Raw genomic sequence first — 26699 nt, 5'->3', positions numbered from 1 at the left:
TGCCTGGCGGTTATGGGATAGTGCTTTGACGCAGTGTGGTCAGAAAGCACGGGACGTAAGTTCAGGCTGGGTAGTAACTCACTGGAGACTGGGGCACAGTCCGTATTTGCTAAGTCCTGTAGAATGAACCCCCGAGGATGGGTGAAGATGAAGTTAGATAAACAGGAAAGCCTTGCTGTCCTGAGCAGATGTTCCGTGTGCATCACCACTGCCACCTCGGCCCAGGAAAGCAGCAGATCTGGATGATGTCCATGACACTGAAACTGTCTTCGCTTCTCAGAATTCCCATGCCATTCTCTCTCCCTCCCATGCATTGCCTTAAAACCATCAGTGATGACAGCAAACACTGGATCAGAGGAATGTTTATTACAGCCCTTGTGGGCCTACTGCCTCCATAAATAAACCTGTACAGAACTGGGAAGGAGGACCACAATATATACAGAAGGGAGAACATGGCGTTAAGGCTCAGGGATCAGTATGTGTCATCAGGCTCATCACTTTCCGTTTCCAAGTGCACTGCAAGGCTGCTGGGTTGGAGTAGAAACCGAGGAAATCCTGCTTTAAGACGGATCTGAATTTGGAAGTCCGATACAGGTCTAGCCTATGACCCTGGTCCGAAAGTCCCAGCCTTCTCTGCTACTTCCAGAGCTAGCTTCAGGTTCTGGTCAAACAGCTCACACCTAGGCCAGCCAGAAAGACAAAACACTTGTGAGACCCGAGGCTCTCTCCATTCTGCAGAAAGGCAGGGTCAGTGGAAAGACCAGTTGGCGGACAAACTCCAAGAAAAGAGTCTTCGTAAATTCTCTGAATATTAAAGGGTTGGCTGGGCACGGTGGTGCACACCTGTCATCCCAGCACTTGGGAGGCTAAGGTAGGAGGGTTACTTTGAGTTTAACACCAGCCTAGACTACATTAGTGAGACTACCTCAAAAACAAAGGGCTAGTCATTGTTGTCTTACTAAAAGTAATATTTTGCCATACCTCTAATGACTTTGTGGGGAGTAAGGCCACCTACCTGATGGGCATTTCCAAGGAGTAGAATGGATTCTTGAGGGCAAAATCTGAATAAATCTCATAAATTTTTCTGAGAAGAGAATCGATTCCAGCTTGCCTAGGATCTGCCAACACCACAAATTTGATCCCTGGAAAGAAGCCAGAAATTGGTTACCAAAGGCCCCATGAAGCAGTGCCATCCTATATTTCTATAGTACTTTCAGTTTTATGAAGTACTATCATAAGCCCCTTCTTTCCGCATTGCTACATGAAGAAAAGGCAAAACCTCAAAGTTACAGAAGGGGTCAGAGAAACAGTGACACTTAACGCAGGTGACTGAGAGACCAGGCTTTGAGTTCTGCCACTTACTTTCAGTCTTGGAATCCCTCAGCACAGACAGTACAAGCAGAGAACAAACTCAGGCAGTTTTCAACTCTCTACATTAAGGGAGAGCGGCAGTAACACAATCCAAAGGCAATTTTATTCTTTTATCGTTTTGTTTTTTGAGACAGTCTTGCAGGCAGTAGAGGCTGGCCTCAAACTTGAAGTAATCCTGCCTCAGTCTCCCAAGTGCTGGAATGACCCAAGAGCCATTTTTGTTTGGCTTTTTAAATCTCATTTTGGAATACATGTGCAACATTATCACTGAGTTTTATCTGAACCCAGGATGAACAGTCACGTGATACGGATTTAAATGAGCTTCAGATTTAGGTTATTTTCTAAATATCGGCTTTGGATTCTTGAAGCAAACAATAGTTGTGTCTGTATAACTGTTCTGGGGAAACCTGACACTCCTTCCTTGCTCTCCAAAGCCGTCTTTACTCTTGGCGCAGCCAGCCCCAGCCATCCCCATGGGCCCACCTGCAGGCATACCTGTCAGCGTCTGGAAGCAGTGCAGTTTGAATGTGTCTGTCTCCAGCATCTCAATGCCTGAGCTTCCCTGTTCAGGGGACAGCTGGGAGCCAATGGCAAACAGCCTATAATGCAAAGGAGGCAAAGCTGGGAAAGCGCCCCAAAGTGCTTCTCAGACTTTTCCACTGAAGTCATCCTAATCTGCTGAGATTATTTATTTGAGACTCACAAGCAAACTCTGTGCTTGGAGGACCCTGTGCTTGCCAGGCAGGCACTTCTGCCCCTGAGCCATCTCCCTGGCCCTCATTTATTTATTTTTGTAGTACTGGAGCGTGAACCCTGGGCCTTTGCACATAGCTGCACCACCAGCACATTATCTGTTCATTCATTCTGAGACAGAGTCTCACTAAGTCACTAAATGGCCCAGGGGGGCTTAATCTAGCCATCATCCTGCCTCAGTCTTCCAAAGTGCTAGAGTCACAGGCAGGCACCACCACACTCGGCACAGTTCATTTTACAGGCTGGTACAGTGAGGGGACAGTGTGGACTGCCTGGCAGCAGGATCAAAATTTCTTTTACATTTATTTGGCTTCTGCATACATTTTACTACGAAATATTTTACACCAAAAACTTAAAATGCATATTCTGGGGAACATGTGCATGCCTACTTAGCTCGCAGCAAAGCCTACACCAGCACATCTCAGACCATGGCTGAGAGGAGGAAAAGATTTTTTAAAAGATTGTTTAGTTCAATTGCCTTATTTTTGCAAGTGTATGGAGTAATAATTCTGAAATATATTACTGATGCCATTTACATACCACAAGTACACCTATTTAAAGTATACAATCCAATGTTTTGGGTATATGAAGAACTCGGGGAGCCATCCCCCCAAATTTAGGTTATTTTCTAATATTTTAGAATATTTTCATCTCTGGCAGTCACGCTGTATCCTCCCCAACTCCTCCCCCCAACAATTGCCTTATTTTATTTATTTACTTATTTTTTACAATTGCTTTACTCTAAAGATGAAGAAACAGGCCCAGAGAGGAAAAACTAACTTAGGCAAGATCAACTTAGGCAAGACAAGTAAAGTCTGGGCATACTGGACGAGTTTTTCTTTTCACAAATATGCAGAGAACTATACTAATCCAACAAGGCCAATACACAGCGGGAAGAGAGGAAACTCACGAGTGAAACATAGAGGCCAGCATCAGCTTCTCATTGGAGGTGAGGCGGGGCCGGCCGAAGCGAATGGACACCGGGTAATTTGCAGGGTTACCCAGATACTCCAGCACCTCCTTCCCGTCAGCCGTGTACTTGCCGTTCACGTCTATGCCATTGATGGCCAGCACTGCATGGCCCACTGCAGAGGCGAGGCCAAGGGTCAGCAAGGCTCCAGCCCTAGGACTCCGCCGAGGGCACAAGGGGTGCGGCGCACCCCACCTGCCCCCACCTCGGCAACTTCACCCTAGTCTAATTCCAAAACACCGGGACCCGCCCCCGAGCCCAACCCACCCCGGATGCCATCCCGCTGGCCGAAGGCAACCAGCACGCGCTCATCGTGCAGCTTGAGCAGCAAATCCAGCGGGTAACTGAAAGTTTTCTCAGCCTCAGCCCGCGGCGCGTAGCTGTCGTGTTGATAAATCAGGCCACCAGCTTTGTTCACCACATACACACTAAAAATTGCCATTGCTGTCACGGTGGCGAAGGCCCAGCCTCGGAAGCGCTGTCAAAAAACTGTACTGGGCTTCCGCCCCAGCTTTTTCCTTGCGCTTGCGCACTCGGGGCTACCGTCAGGCTCTGGAAGTTTCTTAGTTACAGGGACCAGGTAAATTGTCTTCCACGTCTCAGCAGTAGATGAGCCTTATCTGACTACTGCTAGTGGCAAAGTCCAATAACCTAGAAGACAGAGTTCAGGGCCGCGCCTTGAGAAGTGAACCCACTTCCCCACCCTGCTTCCGTGGAAAAGGCGAGTGCCTCGCCGCCGAACTTCCGGCTCGTGGCTCCGCCCCTTGCCCCGGAAGTACTTGCGGCCGGCGACGGTTTCTGCGCCTGCTGGTGAGCAGCGCTTCCTTTCTGTCCGACATCTTGACGAGAGTGTCGTGGTCGCCGCCGCTCTCCGAGCTCCGTGATGGTAAGTTTCGGATATGTGAAGCCGGGGGCTTTTTAGATCCTGGCTGTCCTGGGCTGCAGGAGAGGCGACACAGCAAAGTAGGGCGCCGGGGGCCGCCAGGCTGTGCTCAGCGCGGCAGGGGGACGGCTGTCCCGGTGTGCTGCTGGGGAGCCCTGGAGACGCTGGGAGGTGGGCGGTCAGCGAGCGTGGAGCCGCGTGGTGACCGGCGTGCGTCCCTGCTCTGCCCCCGCAGCCGCCCAAGGACGACAAGAAGAAGAAAGATGCCGGGAAGTCGGCCAAGAAAGACAAAGACCCAGTGAACAAATCCGGGGGCAAGGCCAAAAAGAAGGTAGGCGAGCGCAGATGGTTCAGACCCATACTATTGAAGTTAATGTTCTGTCGTCCCTTTTTTTTCCTCCCTGGTAGGATAGGGTGGTACACATTACTTAAAAGGGCGCGGAAATAAGTGTATAAAAGGGTTTACTTTGATGGGTGTACAGGTTATTTTAAAACGTTGAGTCTCAGCTCATCTTCCAGAGCTCCAGTGATGCAGCATTCATTTTTGCAACCTGTAACTTAGCCTTTGAGAGAACAGTGAAGAGATCTGTAACTCATGCTGTACAGGAAGGAAAGCCAGTCTTGCCAGGATTACTGACCCCAAAGCTTTTTCTCTTTGTGAGCAGAAGTGGTCCAAAGGCAAAGTTCGGGACAAGCTCAACAACCTGGTTCTGTTTGATAAAGCTACTTACGACAAACTCTGTAAGGAGGTTCCCAACTATAAACTTATAACGCCTGCTGTGGTCTCTGAGAGACTGAAGATCCGCGGGTCACTGGCCAGGGCAGCCCTTCAGGAGCTCCTTAGTAAAGGTGAGGTGTGTCAGAATGTGTGTTTTTAGGGGCTCGGTCGTCTTAATCATGAAATGCATCCTGAGAGCTTTCACTGGGAAGCGTGGGGATTTTTTTTTTTTGGACAGAGTCTGTATAGTGCAGGCTGGCTTTGAACTTGCTGTGCAGTCCAGACTGAATTTGAATTCTTGGTGATGTGAGTCCTGAGATTACAGGTGTGAGCCCCTATGCCTGTACTGCTTAATTTGAGACAAAGGCAGGTACAAGTCTCAATCAGGCAGCTAAATATTCAATTCAGGGCCTTCACACTGTGCTTCACACCCAGCCTTTTAAAAATTTTCGGACAAGGTGTTGCTACCTCACTAAATTGCTCGGATTGGGCTTAAACTTTTGATCCTACTGCCTCAGCTTTCCAGAGTGCTAGGGTTACAGACAGTGGTACAGCACTTGTGTAAGGCCCTGGGCTTCACCTCCACCCATCATCCCAAGGGGGGGGGGGGATTTTTAAAAAACACTATTCACTTTAGTGACTCATCAGTGTTTAGCTTAATAGATCAATAAAAATGAAAGAATTTCCGTTACAACCATACATATTTTAAAAATAACTCAAGATACATTGTGCACAAGTACAAATTTCCTGATGAATGTGATCATTATGCATATCAAGTGCACCAATAAAATTAAATTGTACATAATCATTGTTTGCTGTAGTTCTACACAATTTTAAAAAAACAAACCCAGGCATAGGGGCTCACACCTGTAATCCCAGGACTCACATCACCAAGAATTCAAATTCAGTCTGGACTACACAGTGTGAAGACCCTGAATTGAATGTTTAGCTGCCTGATTTAAAAAAAAAAAAAAATTGAGAATTGTACCTGCCTTTGTTTCAAATTAAGCAATATGATTTTGGAGGGGGTAGAAAACTAGTTTCTAGTAGACAGTGAGTACCTCAGTGCTATTATATAAAAATTTTATGTCCTGTCTTGCTAGGACTTATCAAGTTGGTTTCAAAGCACAGAGCTCAGGTTATTTATACCAGAAACACCAAGGGTGGAGATGCCCCTGCTGCTGGTGAGGATGCATGATGAACAGGTGAGCAAGAACTTGGGCTCAGGGTAAGCTTTGTTTTCCCTCCTTACAAAGCTCTGGTTCTGATTTTTCTTTTTCTTTAAAACAGGTTCAACCAGCTGTACATTTGGAAAAAATAAAACTTTATTATTAAATGAACGGGTCTGTTTCTGTTCCATAACAGGGCTTGGTGGCAGGAGTATTAGTGGGTGAGGGTTGGTTGTGGGAAAACGTCTGGGAATGATTAGCTTTTTCCTTTACGACGCTGCTGTTTGTTCCTTGCTGCAGCTTCGGTTTTAAATTGGTGCCTGAAAGGAAATTAAGGGTTAACAAGAGGAAGGGTGAGACCTCCCAGGAGAGGTGGCCCTGGACCCATACCTGGACTGCCAGCGCCGCCCGTTGTTCCAGACTCTGCCAAAAGAAGGCAGCCAGCCTGCACTGGTGCTGGAGCTATGATCAAAGTTGGCCCCGACTCGGTCTGGGGGCAGTTTCTTCAGTTTTTGTCTCTCCTCTGCAATGTCAAGGAAAGTCTTAAGTGTGAAGATCTGATCTTTTTGCCCTTTTAAATCAGGTTACTCACTTTCTTTAAGAAATTCTTCATAGGAAGGTCCTATTTGTTGATTCCCAGAGCTGTAGTCCTCATCCTGAATCATCCAAGGTGGTGTGGCACCTAGAAAAAGACCAATTAGGCAAAAATTAAAGGTTTTGTTGTTTATTCCTTTTGCGGGGGTATCCCAGGAATTGAACTCAGGACCTTGCACTTGCCAGACAGGTGCTGTGCCACTGAGCTATAACCCCAGCTCAAGGTTTTGGTTTTTAATACTGGTTGAGCCTTAGGGTACCCTGTCACTCACTAGAACTACACTCACGCTTAAAATGTTTTATCTGAAGACAAGGTCATGATGGCCTTGAATTTATCTTTTGCTGTGTTTCCTGAGTAGCTGGGGTTAGAGGCATGTGCTAGTGTTTTACCTCACCCAATGAACTGGAAACATTTAAAAATATAACCCAGGCCAAGTGGTGTGTGCCTGCAATAATCTCTGCACTTGGGAAAAGACTGAAAGATAGTGGCCGGTCTGGACTACATAGTGAGACCCTATGTCAGACAGCTAAATGCTGGGATTAGGGATTACAGGCATTGTGCCTGGCAGAAATCTTAAAAACCACAAGACCCTGCATGTCACAAGAGCAACCTTCCACTTGAAGTTGGAGACAAGTCCTATGTGAAGCCCTGAGTTTGATCCCTAGCAGCAAACAAAAAACTGCCCTTTCTGTCCTTGGAAAGCACTCATGCAGTTTTATTTTGTATTTTTTAGGGTTTTTCTATAAATAGTACATGTATTTTGAGGGCGAGATCTGGCTGTTTACCGTAATTATGTCAAAGATTCATGTATTTTTTTGTTCATTTTGGTACCAGGACCTACACGCAGGATCTTGCATTTGGCAGGCAGGTGCTGTGCCACTGAGCTGTATCAAGCCCTCACACATTCTTTTATTGTCAGTATTCCCTTCCTTTTTTGGGAGGGGGAACCAGGATCGAACTCAAGACCTTGTGTGTCCCAGGCAGGCACTTAAACCACTGAGCTAAATCCCTGGCCTTGTATTTCCTTCTTCGTTGCAAAGTACTACCCAGTTAATCTTAACCTGCTGATGAACATCTGGACTCTTCAGTCTGGGGACTTGTGTACGATTCTTTTAGATGAGTTCTTTTGGTAGATAAGAAAGGCTGGGTAGTGGTGGTAGGTTTATGTCAAATCAGTGATTAGCTGATGGCAGCACTCGACACTGAGTTGCCCCAGCAGCTCTTAACTAAATTTTCAGTTCTTTGACATTGTAGATGAGTTTTTTAAAACAGATACATGTACTTTATCTTGGTCAACTTTATTTTTTTTTTTTTTAAGAAATTATTTCTTACAGCTTTAAAAATACTGCTTAGGAACTTACCTGAGTGGATGTTACCAACTCCAGGCATATCCTGAAATGGAAATGGGGGGAAAAAGAAATCCTTCGTAAGAAAGCCAAAAGATAGAATGCTGGCTAATGACAAAGCAGACTTTAAAGGAGGTAGATACAACAGAATCACACTGCCTCAGTGTGATTCTGCACCCCTGATCAGTCACTGAAACAGTCCTGGCCTTGGCTCATGGTCTTCACTGTGGATGTGTCCAGTGTAGTGCCCACTGTGTATGGGGACAGCCCTGCCCTGGCTGGCTGCACTTAGTTGGGGAAGAGATAAGCAACCATTACAACATGAGAAGCTGTATGTGCTACTGTATCTGTCTATAGGGATGGCCTAGGGAACAACAGTGGTGGGAATGTGACATTTGAGCTGAAGGAAGGTAAGGTGAGGAGGGAGGAGAGGCAGCCGGGGCTGGGAAGTCAGGACACTAGGATCTGGCAGATGCTGCAGTGGCTTCTGCAGGGCAGGATTGCAAGAGAGAGGAGAAATCATGCCGAGGCTGAATTCACATGGGAGTTAACTAGTGGTACACACCTGTAACCTATGGGATGAGGCAGGACAGTCACAAATGTAAACCCAGCCTGAACATCTTTTAAGTGTTTCACTGAGACCCTGTTTCAAAATTTGAAACAGGGCTGTGGGCATAGCTCGGCATGAAGGCGCTGGGTGTGATTCCCACTACTGCAGTCAGTGGTGAGAAATGGGTTAAGGATCTGCATCCATGGCAGCTGGAAACAGGCTGCTGGCAGGGTTTGAAGGACCTGTGGACACTGAGGTCCTGTATGGCAGTCCTGTGTGGCAGTGGTGGCGGTAGATGTGAATAAGGAAGAAGGAGCCTGCGGAGGGCACGGGGTGCTCAGTGCAGGACACCAAGAGGACTGCTGTGGACCTGGGCCTCAGGCCCTCCTCTGACCTGCTTCTCCATTGTACCTGGTGGCCGATGAATGTCAGAGATTGTCCGGGCTCCGTCCAGTCAAGTTCTGGAGCCGCTGGCAGGTCGAAGGATGAGGGCTGCTGTGAACTGCAGGCTACTTGGCTGAAAGGCAAACGAGCCAGGCTGGCAGATGAGGCTCTGACCGCAAGGATGGCAGAGTAGCTCTGTACCCATTTCCCAGCCACACGGTCGCCAGACTCCAGCGAGTCCCTTGACAGCCTTACCTGTTTGTCCCTTTCCAGCTTCCAGGTACTGAAGAGCCCTCTTCTGGATCTGGCTCTGTCTGAGGCTGAGTTTGATTCAGGAAAAATAAATGTGTCTAATGTACTCCAGAGCCTGCCTAGGCCGCGCCCCTCACTGCCCACCCCAGGGCCTCAGCGGTGCTGCCCGGCCCGCGTGCCCCCCCTGCCCGGCCTAGGCCTGCCCAGCAGACAGCTCGGGAGCTCCAGCACGCAGCTGAGGAGCGGAGTCCTTGAGTTCTTAGAAGAGCTGGTGGTTGAAATGCTGGACCTGGGGAAACCAGGGATCAGTGCGTGTGGATACTGCTCTGGATCCTCCGAGGGGAACCAACCTCTAAGGCAGATTGGACCACCTCCCGCCGGCTTTGCTCCGCCTCCCGGATCTGAGCCGCCATCTGTGGGAGACAGGGTGCTGAGCGGGCCTGCCTGCGGGGTCGGACGCCACAGACCTTTCCTTCGGCTCACCTCTTTGATCACCTCGTCCTCTTTCTCCTCATAGGAATCCAAACTTTTCACCATGGATTTCTTAAATCTGGGAAAAGACACACAAATCCGCCTCAAACCTCAGCCCCTGCCACGTTTAAAACAATATAGAGAATTCTCAAACCTGCAAAAACAAAATAGACAACCTCTGTGTGTCTCCCACGGATTCTCTGTTCACATCTCTGCCCCAGGCTGAGCTCGGAGCCCAGGACCTCAGGTGTGCTAGGCAACATCTCTGCTGATGACTACAGCCTCACTCTTCTCACTGTTCGTGTGTTTAACGTTTTGTCTTACTAACTCCATTTCTTTTACACACATCCCTCCATTTTGCCAAAATGAAAACAGATTTAGCTATGTATAATGATGCGCATGTGTAATCCCAGCATTGTGGAAGGCTGAGGCAGAGATCACAAGTGGAACCCAGCCTGGGCAACGGAATGACATGTCTGTCTCAAAAGACGAAACAAAACAAAAGCCAGGCGTGATGCTGGGCGCCTGTAATCCCAGCACTTGGGAAACTGAGGCAGGAGGACTGCTGAGTTCGAGGCCAGCCTAAACTACATGGTGAGAACCTGTCTCAAGAACGCTAAAGTCAAACGAAAAAGGACTGAGGCTGTGTCTCAGTACGCAGGCCCTGGGTTCGACCACCAGTACCGCCAAGCAGAAAAAGAAAAGAAAAAGTTCAGCGTAACACTTTACCCCAGGTATTTCAGAATGCTTCTGCAGAGCATGGAAATACTCGACTGATCATGCTGCCACACACACAAAAGTGATCTCTTTGATGTTCAAATTGTCCTACATTTGGCTAGTAAGTACAAAAATAGTTGATATTCAACTTTCCCTTTCTGTCTCAAAACTATGCTTTATTCCTTTTTTTATTATTGTTCCTTCTTTAACCCCCTCAACCCTTCATGCTCGGCATGATGGCACACATCTGTAATCCCAGCATTTGAGAGGCTGAGACAGGAGAATCGCATATTGAGCCCAGACTAGACAATTTACCAAGACCGCCCCAAAACTTAATCTAAAAAGGGCTAGGGAGGTCGCTCAGTGCAGAGGCTCTTGATTCAATCTCCAGTACTGTGAAAGAAAAAACCCATTTATGTACTTAGCATCCCTAGTCCTGACCCCAAAAAATTGTACTTACCAAACAAAAAACTGTTCTGCAGTCTAGACTTGCCTGCCGAGCAACAGGATATTCCCCACCTCACCCTACCTCACAGGACCCTGTTCTAACGTGGCCCTTTTCAGCACACGGGACTGGACCCGCCCATCTCGTCACTGTGCATGTAGGCGCAGCTGCCTACATCTAAGTTGCTCTCTGGATGTTTTGTGTGTCTGAACTGGGGATTGAACCTGAGCTAGGTAAGCATCAAGCACTGAGCTACATTTAATTTTTTATTTTTTGTGGCACTGGGGACTGAATCTAGGGCTTACATGCTGACTTACAGCCTCAATCCTTAAAAATTTGTTTTTTCTTTTTCATATTATGATGCAAGATCTTATTAAGTCATAGAGTTGCTCAGAAAGGGCTCAAAGTCATGATCCCTGTACCCTGGCCTTTCCAAGTAGTAAGGTTGGGGGCTGAGGATTTAGCTCAGCGGCATAAGCGCCTGCCTTGCAAGCAGGCAGTCGTGAGTTCGATCCCTGGTACTGATAAAAACAAAAAAGACCCAAAAAAACAAAAACAAAGTAGTAAGGTGACAAGTTATGTCTGGCTTCTTTTACTTTTTAAAACAGGGTTTCATATGAGGCCTGATGGTGCACATCCTCTCATCCAGCACTTGGGAGGCTGAGACAGGAAGGTCACTGCAAGTTTGAGGCCAGCCTGAGCTACACAGTGAGTTGAAGACCACCCTGAACCATATCATGAGACCCTGTCTTTTTTTTTTTTTTTTTTTTTTTTTGTCTTTTTCCGTTTTATCTGTACTGGGGATTGAACTCATGACTGCCTGCTTGCAAGGCAGGCGCTTATGCCGCTGAGCTAAATCCCCAGGCCCTAAGACCCTGTCTTTTTTGAGACAGGGTCTCACCAAGTTGCCCAAATTGACTTAGATCTTGTGATCTTCCTGCCTCAGCTTTTCAAGTAGCAGCTGGGATGTTAGGCATGCACTATATTTCTCTTATATGTTCTTTTATATCCTGCTTTTTTCACTTAAAAATGACTTGAAAATCATTCCGTATAAGTTGAAAGAGTCTATCTTCAAAATTGTCTATTATAAGGCCGGGGATTTAGAGCTCAGTGGCCTAAGTGCCTGCCTTGCAAGGAAGCAGTCATGAGTTTGATCCCTGGTACCGATAAAAAAAAAAATTGTCTATTATAAAACTCTAGTCATCTGTCTTTCAATCACTCATCCAAAAAGCAAATGACAGTTTGAGCCCAGCCTGGGCAATTTTTTTTTTTCTGGTCTTTTGAGACAGAGTCTCGCTATGCAGCTCAGCTGACCGTGAGCTCACTTTGTGGCCCAGGCTGGTCTCAAATTTGCAATGATCCTATCTCAGCCTCCTGCGTGCTGGGATTACTCGTGGTGCCATCACGCCCAGCTTCAGCCTGGACAATTTAGCAAGAATTTGTGTCAAAAAATGAAAGGGCTGGGTATGTAGGGCACTGGTGGAGCGCCCCTGGGCTCAATCCCCAGGATGGGGGTAGGAGGAGAAGGAAAGATTCCAATCTGGGAGTAAGTGCTCTTTGCCTTCAGTTTCCTCCTCCTCCTCCCAGTGTAAACCATAAATCTGAAGGCAAGTGGTAGAATTCAGGCCTTCGTTACTGTTCCCCCAACACATGCTGAGTCCACTGAAGTCACAGATACTGTGAATTTTCCTGTAACTTCCCCTTAGGTTCCATACTCCATAATCTCAGTGTGGTTCCAATTAAAAGTGGCACAGTGCTGGGTGTCATGATGCACACTTGTAATTCCTGGGATGCTGAGGAGGAGAATCGCAAGTCTGAGCCCAACTGGGTAATTTTAGTGACTCAGATCCTGTCTCCAAAAATAGAGGGGGTGGGGTGGGGCAGCGATGTAAGAGAAAATAGTTTCACTGGGTTCAAGAACCAAAACAAAACAAAAAACAAAAGTGGCACAGCAAACTGTGTTCCCCCGCAAACCGTTTAGGGCCCACACCCTGCACATCAGCTTCCTACTCATCAGCCTCAGGGCCTTCCATCGGGCAGTAAAACAGGGGCAAGAGCTTCTCTAAGTGGACACACTGGGCGAGCCCTAATTGCTTACACACCATGTGATAGTTAACCGTTTGTCTTGGGAACCACTTAGAAGATTAGTAGGACAAGCTTCCAGATGTGACTGGGTGGGTCACAGGTCATGATCTTGGGGTCTGTTCTGGTCCCCGGTCCCTTCCTGTCCACACTGTTTCCCTGCTCTGCTTAAGCAGCGTGGCTCTGCTGTTCCCTTCTGCCACCATGTTTCTGCCTTACGGCCTGCTGACCTTGCACTGGATCCTCTGAAGCCATAAGCCAAATAAACCATTTACCCTTTTAAATTGTTGGTGATATCTTTCACGATAGCAACCAAGAAATATAAAGTACCTAGAAAACAATCTAACGAAGTAAAAGACCTTTAAAACCACAGCATTGTGAAGAGGGTATCAGAAAGTGGAAAGATATTCCTTGTTCTTGGGTAGGAAGAACCAATACAGTAAAAATGGTCATACTTCCAAAATTGTACAGATTTAATGCAATCCTGATCACAATACCAATAGCATATTTCACAGTTTAGAGAAAGCAGTTCTAAAATTCATATGAAACCAGAAGAGACTTAGAATAGCAAAAGCAATTCTGTGCAACAAAGACAAGGCAGGGCCATCACAATACCAGACTTGAAATTATACTGCAGAGCTACTGTGATAAAAACAGCATGGTACTGGCAGACAAACAACACAGACTCAAGGATCAATGGAACAGATTAGAAGTTGCAGAAACAACTCCAAACACACTTAGCCACCTTATCTTTGACAAAGGAGCCAAACACTTTTCCTGGAAGAAAGATAGCCTCTTTAATGAATGGTGCTGGAAAAATTGGCTTTGCACATGAAGACTAAAACTATACCCATATTTTTCAACATGCACTAAACTAAAAATGGATCAGAGATCTAAATATTGGGCTGGAGGTTTAGCTCAGCAGCTCAAGTGCCTGCCTAGTAAGTGTGAGGCCTTGAGTTTGATCCCCAATACCAAAATAAGCAAATAAATAAAAATATCTAAATATTACAACAGAAACACTGGCCAGGGATGTAGCTCAGTGGCACAGATGCCTACTTGGCAAATGCAAGGTCCTGAGCTCAATTTCCAGTATCAAAAACAAAACAAAAACAAACAAAAACAAAAAACAGGAACACTTGTTTTTAATCTGCTGGAAGACTAAGTAGATCTTTTGAAGACATTGGTGTAGGCAAAGACTTTATGAACAAAACAGGAAATATCACAAAGAATCAAAAACTGGGATCTCATCTTTTTGGGGGGGTCTTTTAGAGACAGAGTCTCATGATGCTGTTCAAGCTAGCCTTCAACTTACTTTGTAGCCCAGGCTGCCCTCAAACTCACAGGGATCCTGCTGCCTCAGCCTCCCAACTGCTGGGATTACAGGTGTGTGCCACCACATCTGTCTTGGGATCTCATCTCATTAAAAAGCTTTTACAGGTCAGGGATATATCTCAGCGGCACAAGCACCTGCCTGGCAAGTGTGAGGTTGTGAGTTTGATCCCCAGTACAAAAAAAAAAAAAGCTTTTGCACAGCAAAAGAAACCACTAACAGAGTGAAAAGACAACCCATAGTATGGTAGTATGGGAAAAACATTTTGCTAACCATTCCTCAAAAAACTAATATCTAGAATATATAAAAAATTCCGACGCCCAAATTTAAAGACTCAGTCCAAAAATGGGCATCTGAAATGAACAGACACTTCTCAGGTAAAAAAGTTGAAATGGCAATAAACCTATGAAAAAGTGTTCAGCACCACTGGTCATTTGAGAGGTGCAAATTAAAACATCTCTGAGTGACATATGTGCACCTCTGTTTATAGCAGCACAATTTGTACTAGCCAGATCTTGGAAACAACCCAATGCCCATCGACTGAGAAACAGATTAAAAAGATGTGGTATTTTTATACAGTGAAGTACTAGTCAGCCATAAAGAATGATGAACTGGCAGCTTTTGTAGGTAAATGCATGCAACTTGAAACCATACTCATTAGTGAAATCAATCAGACACACATGTGTGAATATTGTATTGTCTCAGTGGTATGAGAAGCTGAAACAACATATATATATATATATAAGAATAGTTAAGATAGTTATATACTGATTTCTCTGAGTTCAGTGAAGAGAAGGATTTGTGCTTGTAATGATCAGACAATTGAATGTAGATGTCCTGTGCTCTGGGTGAATGATGTGGGGATGACAAGGTGCAGTGTATGTACCACTGTTGGCCCCATCGACGTGTTTTGAAATTTTATTTTTTTCTCTCTAAAAAAAAATGGAGTTGAAAAAAAAAACACAAAACATTGCTGAGATTCCATCTCACCCCAGAAAGAATAGCTATTATCAAGAAATCAGCAAGGGCTGGGGATTTAGCTTAGCGGCATAAGCGCCTGCCTTGTAAGCAGGCAGTCGTGAGTTCGATCCCCGGTAAAAAGGAAAAAAAGACAAAAAAAAAAAAAAAAAAAAAAAAAAGAAATCAGCCACTAGGGCCGGGGATTTAGCTCAGCAGCATAAGTGCTTGCTTGGTGAGCACAAGGTTGTGAGTTCGATCCCTGGTACCAAAAAAAAAAAAAAAAAAAAAAAAGAAAGAAAAAAGAAAAAAGATGGGAAAATAAATAAATGCTGACTATGCTGGCACATTAAAAAAAAAAAAGAAATCAGCCACTAACAAATAACAAGTGCTGGTGGAGCTGTGGGAAAAAAGGAAAAAGGACCCTCTTCCACTGTTGGTGGGAGTATCTGCCAAACCACTGTGCAAGTTGGGGTGGAGATTCCTCAAAAAACTAGGGACGAGCTAGTCCCCTTCTTGGTATCTTCCTGAAAGAATTAAAAGCATCCTACCATAGTGATATATACACTCCTATGTTTACAGCAGCACACTTTGTAGTAGCTAAATCTTGGAAACAACCAAGTGCCCATCAGCTGATGAGTGGATAAAGATGATGTGGGTTTTTTGATAAGAATAATGTTGGAGAAAAAAATGGTGGCTTGTTAGGGGATTGGGCGGAGAGTTTCTCTGCAGAAATCATACTAGATGCTAGAATATGACAACATGGAGAGGGCCAGACGAATGGATAACGATTTTTATTAACCAAGACAGCACGGCTGGAGGATTCAAGGTCGTGCTGAGACTGCAACGGCTGATAACGGGAGTCTGCAAATCCCGCACCTTTAACGCGGCACACTGAGCAGTGGATCCAAGAGGAAAAGCTGTATTGGCTTTTGGCAACTGCTGGAAATTGAGATCCAGGACCCTGCGAAGCAGCCAGGGCTGCCGGCTGCACCGGAGGAGATTATGAGAAGCTCCGGAGTTCCAAAGCCGGGCACCGTGCAGTTTTCTGACTGTTCTGTGCTGTGTCAGGAACACAGTGAAGGCAAGCGGCACAATGTACAGTAGACCCAAGAGGAAGACCTGTACTGAGTCCTGGTGAGTACAAGGGACTGGATCCCATGGCTGCTGTGGCTGACTGGAGGACATCTTGGAATTGGGCAGTCCTCCACCAGGGCGACATCAATAACACCGAGAGTCTGGTGGAAGATATCTTGGAGTTGGGCAGAGCCTGTGACTCGGTGACATCAGACAGTCCCCTGATGTAGAGAGGTCTGGTGGAGAACATTTTGAAACTGGGCAGAGCCCGGTGCCATGACGACGTCAGAGACATAGAGAGAACTAGTGGAAGACATCTTGGAATTGGGCAGACCCACTGCCGTGGTGACATTAGATAGTCACTCCTGGCACAGAGAGGTCTGGAGGAGGACAGGGCAGAGCCCTGTGCCATGGTTACATTAGTCAGCTGCTTCTGGCACAGAGAACTGGCAGGATCTGCTAGGGTTAAACCAAGCCTCTGGTTGGGACCCAATAAGCAGATACAAAATAGTCGCGACTCTGTGACATCCACAAAGTACAGCCTAATTTGCAGATTGACTGGCACAGAGGCTGGAGGGTAGCCTGTGCCATCCCTGCATCCCTGCTTACCCCACATAACAGCAAATTGGGGAGGACAGCAAAAACTCAAGTCAGCACGCTTCTGAAAGGCCCTAAGCAATACGGAGAGGGCCAGAGAACCCCAGGACACTCCAGTCTGAAAGAAACCAGAAACATGACAAGAGATAGAATAAAAAAAAAATCTCCAGCTGCCCAACATGAGAAAATAAGCCCAGGAGAAGTAAACACTGAAGAGAACAAGCACAGTAACCATCTAATACTGGACACAGCATCAGCAAAATTAAAAAAATACCTCCATGACCTCATAGTTGAATTTAAAGCTGTACTCCTGATCCAAGTGAGGCAAGATATAAAGAGATTAATTAAAGAAATGACAAGCCCCGCCCAAGAGAACACAGATGGAAGAACTGAGGAAATCAGAAAAGAAAGAGAAACTTCTGAAGAATTTAAACATAACTTAGAATACATGAAACAGATCCAAAGAGATTACCAAGAAACTAAAAACTCCATTGAACACTGGCAAAATGCCTTGACAGAAACTGAAGTTAGCCTTTTGAAACTTGAAGAGAGATTTATGATATATGATCGTGAAAGAAAAGACCTCTTAAAAATAACAAGGAACCAGAAAGAAACAATTCAAAGGTTAAAAGATGACAAAAGGATACATAACTTAACAATAAAGAATGTGAGTGAGGAAGCAGGAGCAACCAAAAATGAAATACAAAGAATATTCACAGATATATTAAAGCAAAATTTCCCATGTATAGCAAAAAGAAATGATATCCAGATAAAAGAGGCATACAGAACACCAGCTACCTACAACCAAAACAGATCTACACCCAGACGTATAATAATCAAGATTCCAGAAATCAACCAAAAGAACAGAATATTAAAAGCAGCCAGAGAAAAGAAGCAGATTACCTACAATGGGAAAATTATCAAAGTAACAACAGAATTATCAACACAAACTCTTAAATCAAGAAGGGAATGGGGAGAAATATTCCAAGTCCTGAAAGAAAATAATATGCAACCAAGACTCATATACCGGTCAAAACTCTCTCTCAAAATTAATGGAGAAATAAGATGCTTCCAAGACAAGGAGGAACTGTGTGAGTTCGTGGCCACCAACCCAACCCTACAGAGAGTGCTGAAGGACATTCCAGAGAAAGAGAGGAAGGGATACTAGGATTCCAGCAACAGTGGCAGAGAGGCCTTCATGAACGGGGCAGACAGTGGAATGAGGGAATAAGGTGGACAAATTATAGCAGAAAAGTGGAGTAGCAGACATGAGGCAGAGACGGTAAGCTATAGTCTTTAGTATAGATAGCTCTGAAACACTATAAAAAAAGGCAGAGGTCATTGTTAATAGTGTATCAGGATTTAAAAGACACAGTAGTCTTATTGCCCTGTGTAGTTTGAATTTAATTTGTTCTGGTCTGTCCACTCATATCAGACTTGAGGGCACAGACATCTGACCCAAAAATATTTGCAGTTATACCGGTAACTATCCTTATTTTCCTATTAACTTAAACTGAAATCCTGTATTACTTACACTGTATTACTATGACTGATCTTATTTAAATCCGATTCATAAGACTGCGGTTTTGCCTTGGCTGATTTTATTTGAATTTGGTATGCTTGATAGTATCAACCCTAAAAGTAGAGACAACTACTCTGAAGATGACAAGATATAAAAGATATCCATACTGGTATTAATTATTAACAGCTCTCAAGTCCTACAATGTTTTCAAAGTTGTGTTTTTATAAAAATAGCTAGGTAATACTATCTTTAGCTATATTAAGCCCGATGATGTGGACAAATCTATTGAAAATAACAAGAGAAAGCATAGTAACTACGGAAGATCACCTCTTATTGTGGTCTTATGTGTCTTATTCATTGCATGTTTTTCTAGGCATTTGTTTTGCTGTCTTGCTATGATTTTTTTTCCCTATAATACAGAGAGGATAGATATACCTGTAGAAATTCACACATGAGATTGTTTTTTAAAAAAACTATTTACAGGAACAGAATATATAATGCAAGATGTAATGAACAGATACTCTGAAGAAGAAGAGACACTAAGAAACCCAATGCTAATTTTGTAGCATTATGATATAAAATCTAGCAATACTATTATTCACTGATCAGAGTGATGTTAGTCTAGTCTCTTAAGTTCAGTTTCAGCATATGTAAAGATAAGGACAGTTACTACGAAGAGAATGAGATGCGATGGTAGTTATTATTGTCTTCCCCAATGTCAGATCTTGAAGACCTAAAAAGCCTTCATCATCCTGTAATGATTTGATTAGTTCTATAATATGCAGTATGTATTTAATGTGCGTGAAGATGGAGACAATTATTTGGAAGAAACTAGAGATAATTAGATAAATCGTGAAGATCTCCAGTGGACTTGCTTTGAAATCTGTATTTCTTTAAATTTTTTTAACTGTTTTGTTCTGTTTTGATATGTTTAATCTTACCCTCTTTAAGATATAAAACAAGTGTGTAGGACTGATAACCATATTACTAAGTTTTTGTTAGATCATTGAGCAGAACTGTTGGCAGTGTCACTATTTGAATGTCATTTTACATACTTTAATTTTGTAACCTGAACAGCTATGTCTAAGATGACAATATGTAACCTATTAACTGGCGATTTTTTACTGTTTATTTTTCTGTAATTCTGTATTATTTCTACCCTTTTTATCTCCATGTATTTTTGTTTCTTTCTGTTTAAATAAAAAAAAGAGATGATGTGTGTTTTTATACAGTAGAATTTTACTCTGCTATACAGAAGGTTAAGCTTGAGACATTTCTGGTTAAATGGGTGGACCTTGAGATCATACTCTTTTTTTTTTTTTATTTAAAAGGAAAAAGAGAAAAAACAAAACAAAACAAAGCGGTGTAAGGGTACAAGTAATACAGAACTACAAAAAAAAAAAAAAAAAACAGTAAGAAATCACCAGTTAATAGATTACATATTATCATCTTAGAGATAGTTGCTCAAAGAGATCATACTCTTAAGTGAAATAAATCGGACGCATTTATTTCACATTACTAAATGTCACATTACTTTTCTGGTTTGAGAAACCGAAAGTGTAAATAAGGACCTAAATGTATAATAATACATACTGGGAAATGGGAAGACACTGTTTCAATGAGAATAGGAATGAGGGAGGGAAGCGAAGAAAAGGAAGAAAGGGACAAAAAAAAAAGAGAACGGGAGGAAAAAATGGAAACAAAGCTTTTATAAATAAGGAGGGGAAGAGGGCTGAAAGTAGGGGAGGGGAGTGAGAGAAAAGCAGCAGCAAGATCTACCACGTACAGATGCGAGTCCCCCCGCGACCGTGATCACTCTGTGTGTGTACAACACAAAGCTAAGCTAGCTGTGGGGACAGGCAATGGGAAAGCTGAGCAGCACCTGCCACACAGACCTCCACAGCCCCACTTTATCTCTGGGCCTCGCGTGTAAGAGGCTGACTGGAGCCAACTCTCACTCTGCACTGTTCTCTCGCTGCTAACTCACCTCCCATTTGTAAACCTCAGCTCTGTCACACATTTTCTTCCCTTTGTTAGGCCGCGTCTCGGCTCGCTATGTGGTACAGGCTGCTTTCAGCTCCTCGGCTGAAGCAATGTTTTTGCCCCAGCTCCCGCTCCCAGGAGCCGAACTTGGTGTGCACCCCAAGCCTGTCTCATTTGTGTGTGTGCATGTACGTTCAATATAATGCCCACAATAATGAAGGCTATCAAGATTATGGATACTGATAAAATCCCTGCTGAACCTGCCAATCTGAAAACGTTCTTGCCAGGCATGGTGTGCACATTTGTAATCCCAGCACTCAGGAGGCTGGGGCAGGAAGACCACAAATTCAAACCTGGTCTGAGCAATTCAGAGACTTAGCAAGACTCTGTCTCAAAATAAAAAGTAAAAAAAATGGCTGGGGATATAACTCAGTGACCAGTGCTGGTTCATTCCCTAATTTCACATACACACAATAACAGTAAGAGGAAGGAGAAGGAGTAGGAGGGAGAAGGGGGAGGAGAAGAAGAAAAAGAACAACGAGGAGGAGGAAGAAAATCCTTTAAATGACCACTGTAATCGCAGCACTCAGGAGGGTCACCACGAGTTTAAAACCAGCTTATACTCAATAGTGACTTCAAGATCAGCTGAACTACATTATCAAGACCCTGTCATTAAAAAAAACAATAATAAGGGATCGAGATGCAGTTCAGTGCAAAGGTCCTGAGTTCAATTCACCACACCAAAAACAAAAAATCTTCACATCTGTTGATGATCCCGAGAACTCACTTCTTTCTTTCTTTCTTTCTTTTTTTTTTTTTTTTTTTTTTGTCTTTTTCATTTTTATCGGTACAGGGGATTGAACTCACAACCGCCTGCTTGCAAGGCAGGTGCTTATGCCGCTGAGCTAAATACCCAGCCCCCACTCACTTCTTTCATAATCAGTGACTTACCGTGCATAGTCCTGGGGGGAGATCAGAAATTTCTCTTTCATCTGGACCTCAGCTTTGTTCTCCCACCAGAATTTGTTGGTCGCTTTCCTGTGCTCTGGACTGAGAAGGGAGAGGATGCAGACTGTAAAGCCACGCTCAGGTACCTAAGCATTGGATAAGTGATGCGCAATGACTTCTGGTTTCCTAACTCGGGCAAGGCACATAGAGAAATACTACTACACACCTCTTCACGATCTAGTGTCCCTTTTTCCAAAAACAAAGTGAGGTGATGGGCAGTGAGCGAGTGAGATTTTGCAGCTAGAACGCCCACAACCCTGGGAACCATCGCAGCCACAAGGCCCGTCCCCAGGTTGTCAATGCCTTGCAACGTGACGCAATCTATATACCTCGATCAAATCACAAAGCGTCCTTCCTCTCCCTCACCCCAGCTCCTCTTCTCCTACACAGGTCTGCATCTGTGCTGGGGCGCGGGTGAGGGGCGGTCACCTGGCTAGATGCTCCAGCAGCGCCCCGTGCAGCACCGTCAGGTTGCCGTAGCTCAGGTGTTTCCGCACTTCGCGGCCGCAGCACAGGCACCAGCAGCACCGCTCGTGCTCGGGCATGTAGCGCTCCACCTGAGCGGCGCGGACGGCCTTGCGGGCGGCCTCCACCTGCGGGAGAGGCCGGGTAGGATCGGGGGCCTGGGGGAAGATGACAGTCCCTCGGGCCCTCCCGCCAATGAACCGCATCCCCGGCCCCTGCAGCCTCGTACTTGGGGCAGAAACCGCTCTAAAGCTCCCTTCAGCTGCCGCTGGTGTTTGCGGCTGTAGACGTGTCCGCGACCACAGAAGAAGGTCTGGCGGCAGAGGGGACAGCGCTGCGGCGGAGCCATAGATCCGGGACCTCGTATCCCCGCCACTTTCAGCCACTCTTTCGCCATCCGCTGACCCCTGACCTCGGGGGCGGGGCGAATCGAGTAGCTACCGAGGCTCCCTAGTGGCCAGTAGGCGCCACTGCAGTACGTTCTGCGGTTGCGCAGATTGTTCACCGGCTCCGCCTACTCCTCACCAGCTCCCAGGGCGGTCCGATGGAGCTTGCATCCCGGGAGCTGTTCCGGCTGTCAGAGACCTGGCAGTCCTGCGCTGCCACGGGAGGGAAAAGTGCACGCCAGTTTGGAGCACAGAGCACATACATCTCTGATCATTGTCAAAGTAACAAGTCCTGATATTTATAGAGTGAGCACTGGGTCCTGAGCTTTGCAGTAATGACCACACTGAATCCTTGCTGTGTGTTGGTCATCCTTGGTTCTTTACAAATGAGAAAAGGCAGGTAAAGAGCTCTGCGGAAGGTCGCCCAGGAGTTTAGTAGCCGAGCTAACACAATCAGCTTCCGTGTGCCCCTGCAGGAGGAACACATGTAGTGGGGACTGTGCTCTAGCATCTCATCACTGCACGGTGTGCTGAGCGCTGCTCCTGCAAAGGAGAAACTTAAACCTGCAGGATCAGACCTGAGGGTTAGCGGACACTTTAAACCTGTAAAGGTTTTGCTTCCATTGAATGTGTAATTCTTTGCAAGCCATTTTGCCCAGAATCAGTAACCTGTTTATCCTGCTTCTTTTAGGGCCTAACGTGCTTGTTGCTTCTCAGAGCTGGATCCCTCCCTAGAAATCTACAAAAGCTAAGGCCTAGCCCGGATCTTGTGTGCAGAAGCAGCCAGAGCTGGCTCCACACCGGAAATTCTCTTAGATTTTGTTACTAGTTCTTTTGCACTGACCTGTATGGGCCACCATGTCCGTGGAGCTGTATGTGGCCACCTCTACAAAATTCAGGCCCGGCTACTAGTCAGACTCTGGGCAGATACTTACTGACTCCCCGCTGGAGCTGCCCACTGCCTCCCTGTCTCTGCCACACAGGTTTCTGCACCCCAACCCTCACCCACTCCAGTGCTGGAGATTGACCAGGGCCTTGCGCATGGCAAGCACACATTCTGCCACTCGAGACCCACTAGTGAGTCCTTTTGAGGACCCTTGTAATACTCAATACCTTGTTCTCATTATTCCCCTGACGGGGGAATAGTCCTCGCCCTTGTCTCCTGAATTGTTCCTTCACTGAATACAAATTATGGAGCCCTACTTTGACTACTCCCTTTTGGAGGAATCCCCGGAACCTGGTAACAGCTGGGAATGCTTGTAAGCCCAGTTATGTGAGAGGTTGCAGTAGGAAGCTTAGAAGTTGGAGGCCAGCCTGGACAACCTTTCAAATAAAAACTAAACTTTCAAGAATGCAGTTCAGGGTAGAGCAGTGCTTAGCATGCACAAGGCCTCAGGTTCAATCCTCAGCACCAGAAAGATCCAGGAATGGAGCACACCTGTAATCTCAGCACTCAGGAGGCTAAAGCCAGAGCATCACTCTGAATGTGAAGCCAGCCTGAACTACATAGTGAGACCCTGCCTAAAAGCAAATACAAAGATTCAGGGAAAAAATTATATCTACTAAACATGTACAGACATTTTTCTTGATATTTCCTCAATGGTACAGTACCAACAACTTTTTACACAGCATCTGTAATAGGACTCACAAGAAACCTAGGGATGCTTTTAAGTATCTGCAAGTTTTTTATATAAGCGACCTACACACCCCAGGAGGTAGGTCTCTGCAGGGGCCTCCCAGAACCAGTGTGCCAGACACCAAGAACAAACTTAATCGCATCTTCAGCTCAGGCTTCTCTCCGGAACTCTGACCTGACATAGCATCCTGTGTGTCTCAGCCTCCAAACAGAGAACTGCTCAAGTGGCTGCTTCCCATGCTTGCTTGCTGACTACCGCCCCACTACTCAGGCGAGCCACATAGTCCTTGTGTTCCCTTGCACCCAGTTGTCTTAGAGAGTTGTTTTCTACCTCCAAAATCCAGGGTCCTGCTGGGTGTGGTGGTACACTCCTGTAATCCCAGCACTTGGGAGGCAGAGGTAGGAGGATCGTTGCAAGTTCAAAATCAGCCTGGGCTACAGTCATGGACCTAGACACATCTTCCAAAGAAGTACCCCTAGGAGTCCATAAGGAACCTTTATTTATTTATTTTTGTGGTGGTACTGGGGATTGAACTCAGGGCCCAGTGTACACTAGCAAGCACTTTACCACTCAAACTGTACCTCCAGCCCTCAGCCTGGACTAGAAAGCAAGTCCAAGGTCAGCCTGAATGGCACAGTGAACCCTGTCTCAAAAAGACCAAAAGAAAAAAAAGAAAAGAAAAAGACAAAAAAAAAGATCCAGGGTCCTGTACATCTCTCCATCCACTGCCCCTGTTGCCTAGGTTACTTCAAACACCTTTGAATTGCTCTTCCACTTCACCCTTACAACCCTTTCAACATGACTAACAATAACAACTTTTAGATATAACAAACAGGTTATGTCAGTTACTTCAGCTTCTTTCCACTGAGCTTCAAAAAAACAAAACAAAAACCCTGCCAGGCACTGTGGTGCATGCCTGTAATCCCAGCACTTGGGAGGCTGAGGCAGGATTGCCACAAGTTCTTGGCCAGCCTAGGCTACATAGTGAGCTTAAAGACAGCCCGAACTACATAGTGAGATCTTGTCTCAAAAACATAACCCCCAGATTCCAAATCTTTATCATAACCTGGGGAAGCCTGTAGGGTCCAGTCCTCGGCCCTCCGCAGCTGTGCCTTGGCTGTTTCTCCCGTTGCTTACCATATGCTATTCTCTGTGGCCGCATCCCACTAGTACCCCAGGTACCATCCCTTCTCCTCTTCAAGGCTGATACGTCTGTAGTCCCCGCAACTCACTTGAACCAAGTTCAGGACCAGACTGGACAACACAGTAAGCATGTTTGTCTGTCTCTGCATCTGTCTCTGGTTTTCTGAGACAGTCTCACCATGTAGTTCAGAGGCATGTGCCACCACCATACCTGAGGTTGGTTTGTTTTTGTGAAACTAAGGGTCAAACCCAGAATCTTTGCATTGAGGTATAGCCCCACCCTTCACCCCTTTTCCTCTGAGACAGTGTCTTTCTAAATTGCTCAGATGGGATTTGGATTTGTGATCTTCTGGCCTCAGCCTCCCAAAGTGTTGGGATTTATTTTGAACAGTCTATGTAATTCAGGCTGACCTTGAGCGCAGTATGTAGCCCATTTAAAAATTATGGCAATCCTCCTGCCTCAGCCTCCTGAGTCTGGGATTGCAGCTGTGCACCACCAGGCCTGGCTACTTTGGCTTCCACTTACTATAAGGTCCGTTAAAAGTGTCACTGACGGAGCTAGGGATTTAGCTCAGCAGCATAAATGCCTGCCTTGCAAGCAGGCAGTCGTGAGTTCGATCCCTGGTACCAATAAAAAGGAAAAAGACAAAAAAAAATTAAAAAGTGTCACTGTCTAGCTGGGTGTGGTAATGTGTGCCTGTAATCCCACCAGTGAAGCTGAAGCAGGAGGAATGCAAATTCCAGACCAGCCTGGTGTACAAAGCAAGACGATACCTCAAAAAACAATCAACAAATACAGTTTTTCCCTTATCTTCAAGGGACACATTGCAAGACAGATGTGGTGGTACACACCTACAATCCCAGCACTCAGAGGGCAGGAGGATCCCTGCAAGTTTGAAGCCAGCCTGGGCTATCTAGTGAGGTCAGGGCCATCCTAAACTACAAGACCCTGGCTCAGAGAAAAAAAAGAGATGGGGAGATATTCCAAGACCCACAGTGGACGACTGAAACTGGGTATGTATGTGTCCTATACATACATTTCTATGATGAAGTTCATTGTATAGGCCAGAAGTGGTGGTGCACTGCCATGACTCCAGCACTCGGGAGGCCAAGGCAGGCGGACCACGACTCTGAGGCGAGCCTGGACACCAGCACTGTGTAAGCAGGGCCGTGAGGAGGCTCCATAGCTTAGGTTACTGGTGTACTTTCAGCATCTACTGCTTAGCTGGACACAGCCCGGCTGTAAGTAGCCTTCCCTGGATCTCTGCTCCTCCCGGCTCCTCGGCCTGTCCCCTTGTGCCATCCCCAGGTCCTCACAGAGCACCGGGCACTTTTCTCTCTTGCATTTTAAAAATTTTTATTGGTACATTTGAGATAAATGTAACATTCATCACAGGGAACTTATGTACATGATATATCTTGTTTTTCCCCATTCCCCTCCTTATTTACAAAAGCTATTTCCATTTTTCTTTCTTCCTTGTCCCTTCCCCTCCCCGCCGAAACATTCTCTGCCCATCTCCTAATAATATCTAGTATACATTTTGGTCCTTATTTACACTTCAGGTTTCTCAGAGAAGCAATGCAGTAAGCAGGTATCTGGTTTATTTCGCTGAAGAGTGTGGTCTCAAGCACCTGGCACTTCTGGAGAGTCGCTAGCAGATGTGGGAACAGAAGCCTTTGCGGGTCCTCCAGCTGGACTGCTTCTCCTCTGTGCTCGCAGAGTCCGGAGCCGCCAGCTATGCGGTGCCACTCACTGCAAGCCTCCTGCCTAGAGGGCCCCGTGCTAGGCTCTGCACAGAAGGGGAGCCCTGGGGCCTGAGGGTTGTATGCGATGCTCGGCAGTGGTTCTCTGTGCTGCCTACCTTACACCCTAGGGACAGCGCAC

General features: G+C 45.7%; 3 protein-coding genes across 6 annotated transcripts; 1 reads left to right on the top strand and 2 right to left on the bottom strand.

Annotated features, from left to right (window-relative positions):
* Positions 1–347: 347 nt before the first annotated feature.
* Positions 348–3792, bottom strand: Trappc4 (trafficking protein particle complex subunit 4). Its single transcript, XM_003472784.5, has 5 exons — positions 3362–3792; positions 3035–3209; positions 1867–1970; positions 1016–1142; positions 348–680 (listed from the first exon to the last, which is right to left on the bottom strand). The coding sequence occupies exons 1-5, from the start codon at positions 3534–3536 to the stop codon at positions 602–604; spliced, it is 660 nt and encodes a 219-aa protein (XP_003472832.1). The 5' UTR covers positions 3537–3792; the 3' UTR covers positions 348–601.
* Positions 3793–3801: 9 nt separating this feature from the next.
* Positions 3802–6035, top strand: Rps25 (ribosomal protein S25). Its single transcript, XM_003472785.5, has 5 exons — positions 3802–3980; positions 4213–4308; positions 4643–4826; positions 5799–5900; positions 5986–6035. The coding sequence occupies exons 1-4, from the start codon at positions 3978–3980 to the stop codon at positions 5891–5893; spliced, it is 378 nt and encodes a 125-aa protein (XP_003472833.1). The 5' UTR covers positions 3802–3977; the 3' UTR covers positions 5894–5900; positions 5986–6035.
* On the bottom strand, positions 5999–22076 carry Cenatac (centrosomal AT-AC splicing factor). 4 transcript variants are annotated; one of them, XM_003472786.5, is made up of 11 exons: positions 21878–22073; positions 21613–21776; positions 21127–21225; positions 9475–9541; positions 9342–9404; positions 8995–9059; positions 8767–8872; positions 7821–7851; positions 6457–6546; positions 6255–6387; positions 5999–6184 (listed from the first exon to the last, which is right to left on the bottom strand). In XM_003472786.5, the coding sequence occupies exons 1-11, from the start codon at positions 22043–22045 to the stop codon at positions 6121–6123; spliced, it is 1050 nt and encodes a 349-aa protein (XP_003472834.2). In that variant the 5' UTR covers positions 22046–22073; the 3' UTR covers positions 5999–6120. The 4 variants fall into 4 exon arrangements, with proteins under 4 accessions (XP_003472834.2, XP_063111974.1, XP_063111973.1 ...); XM_063255904.1 differs by having other exon boundaries at positions 8767–9059; positions 9314–9404; positions 21878–22074; XM_063255903.1 differs by having other exon boundaries at positions 8767–9059; positions 9342–9541; positions 21878–22075.
* Between the last annotated feature and the right edge of the window lie 4623 nt (positions 22077–26699).

The sequence above is a fragment of the Cavia porcellus genome, unplaced genomic scaffold, assembly GCF_034190915.1.
Source record: "Cavia porcellus strain 051 isolate PalLab524CR breed Dunkin Hartley unplaced genomic scaffold, mCavPor4.1 scaffold_9, whole genome shotgun sequence".
Taxonomy (NCBI): Eukaryota; Metazoa; Chordata; class Mammalia; order Rodentia; family Caviidae; genus Cavia; species Cavia porcellus.
This window is presented reverse-complemented; position numbering and strand designations above follow the sequence as displayed.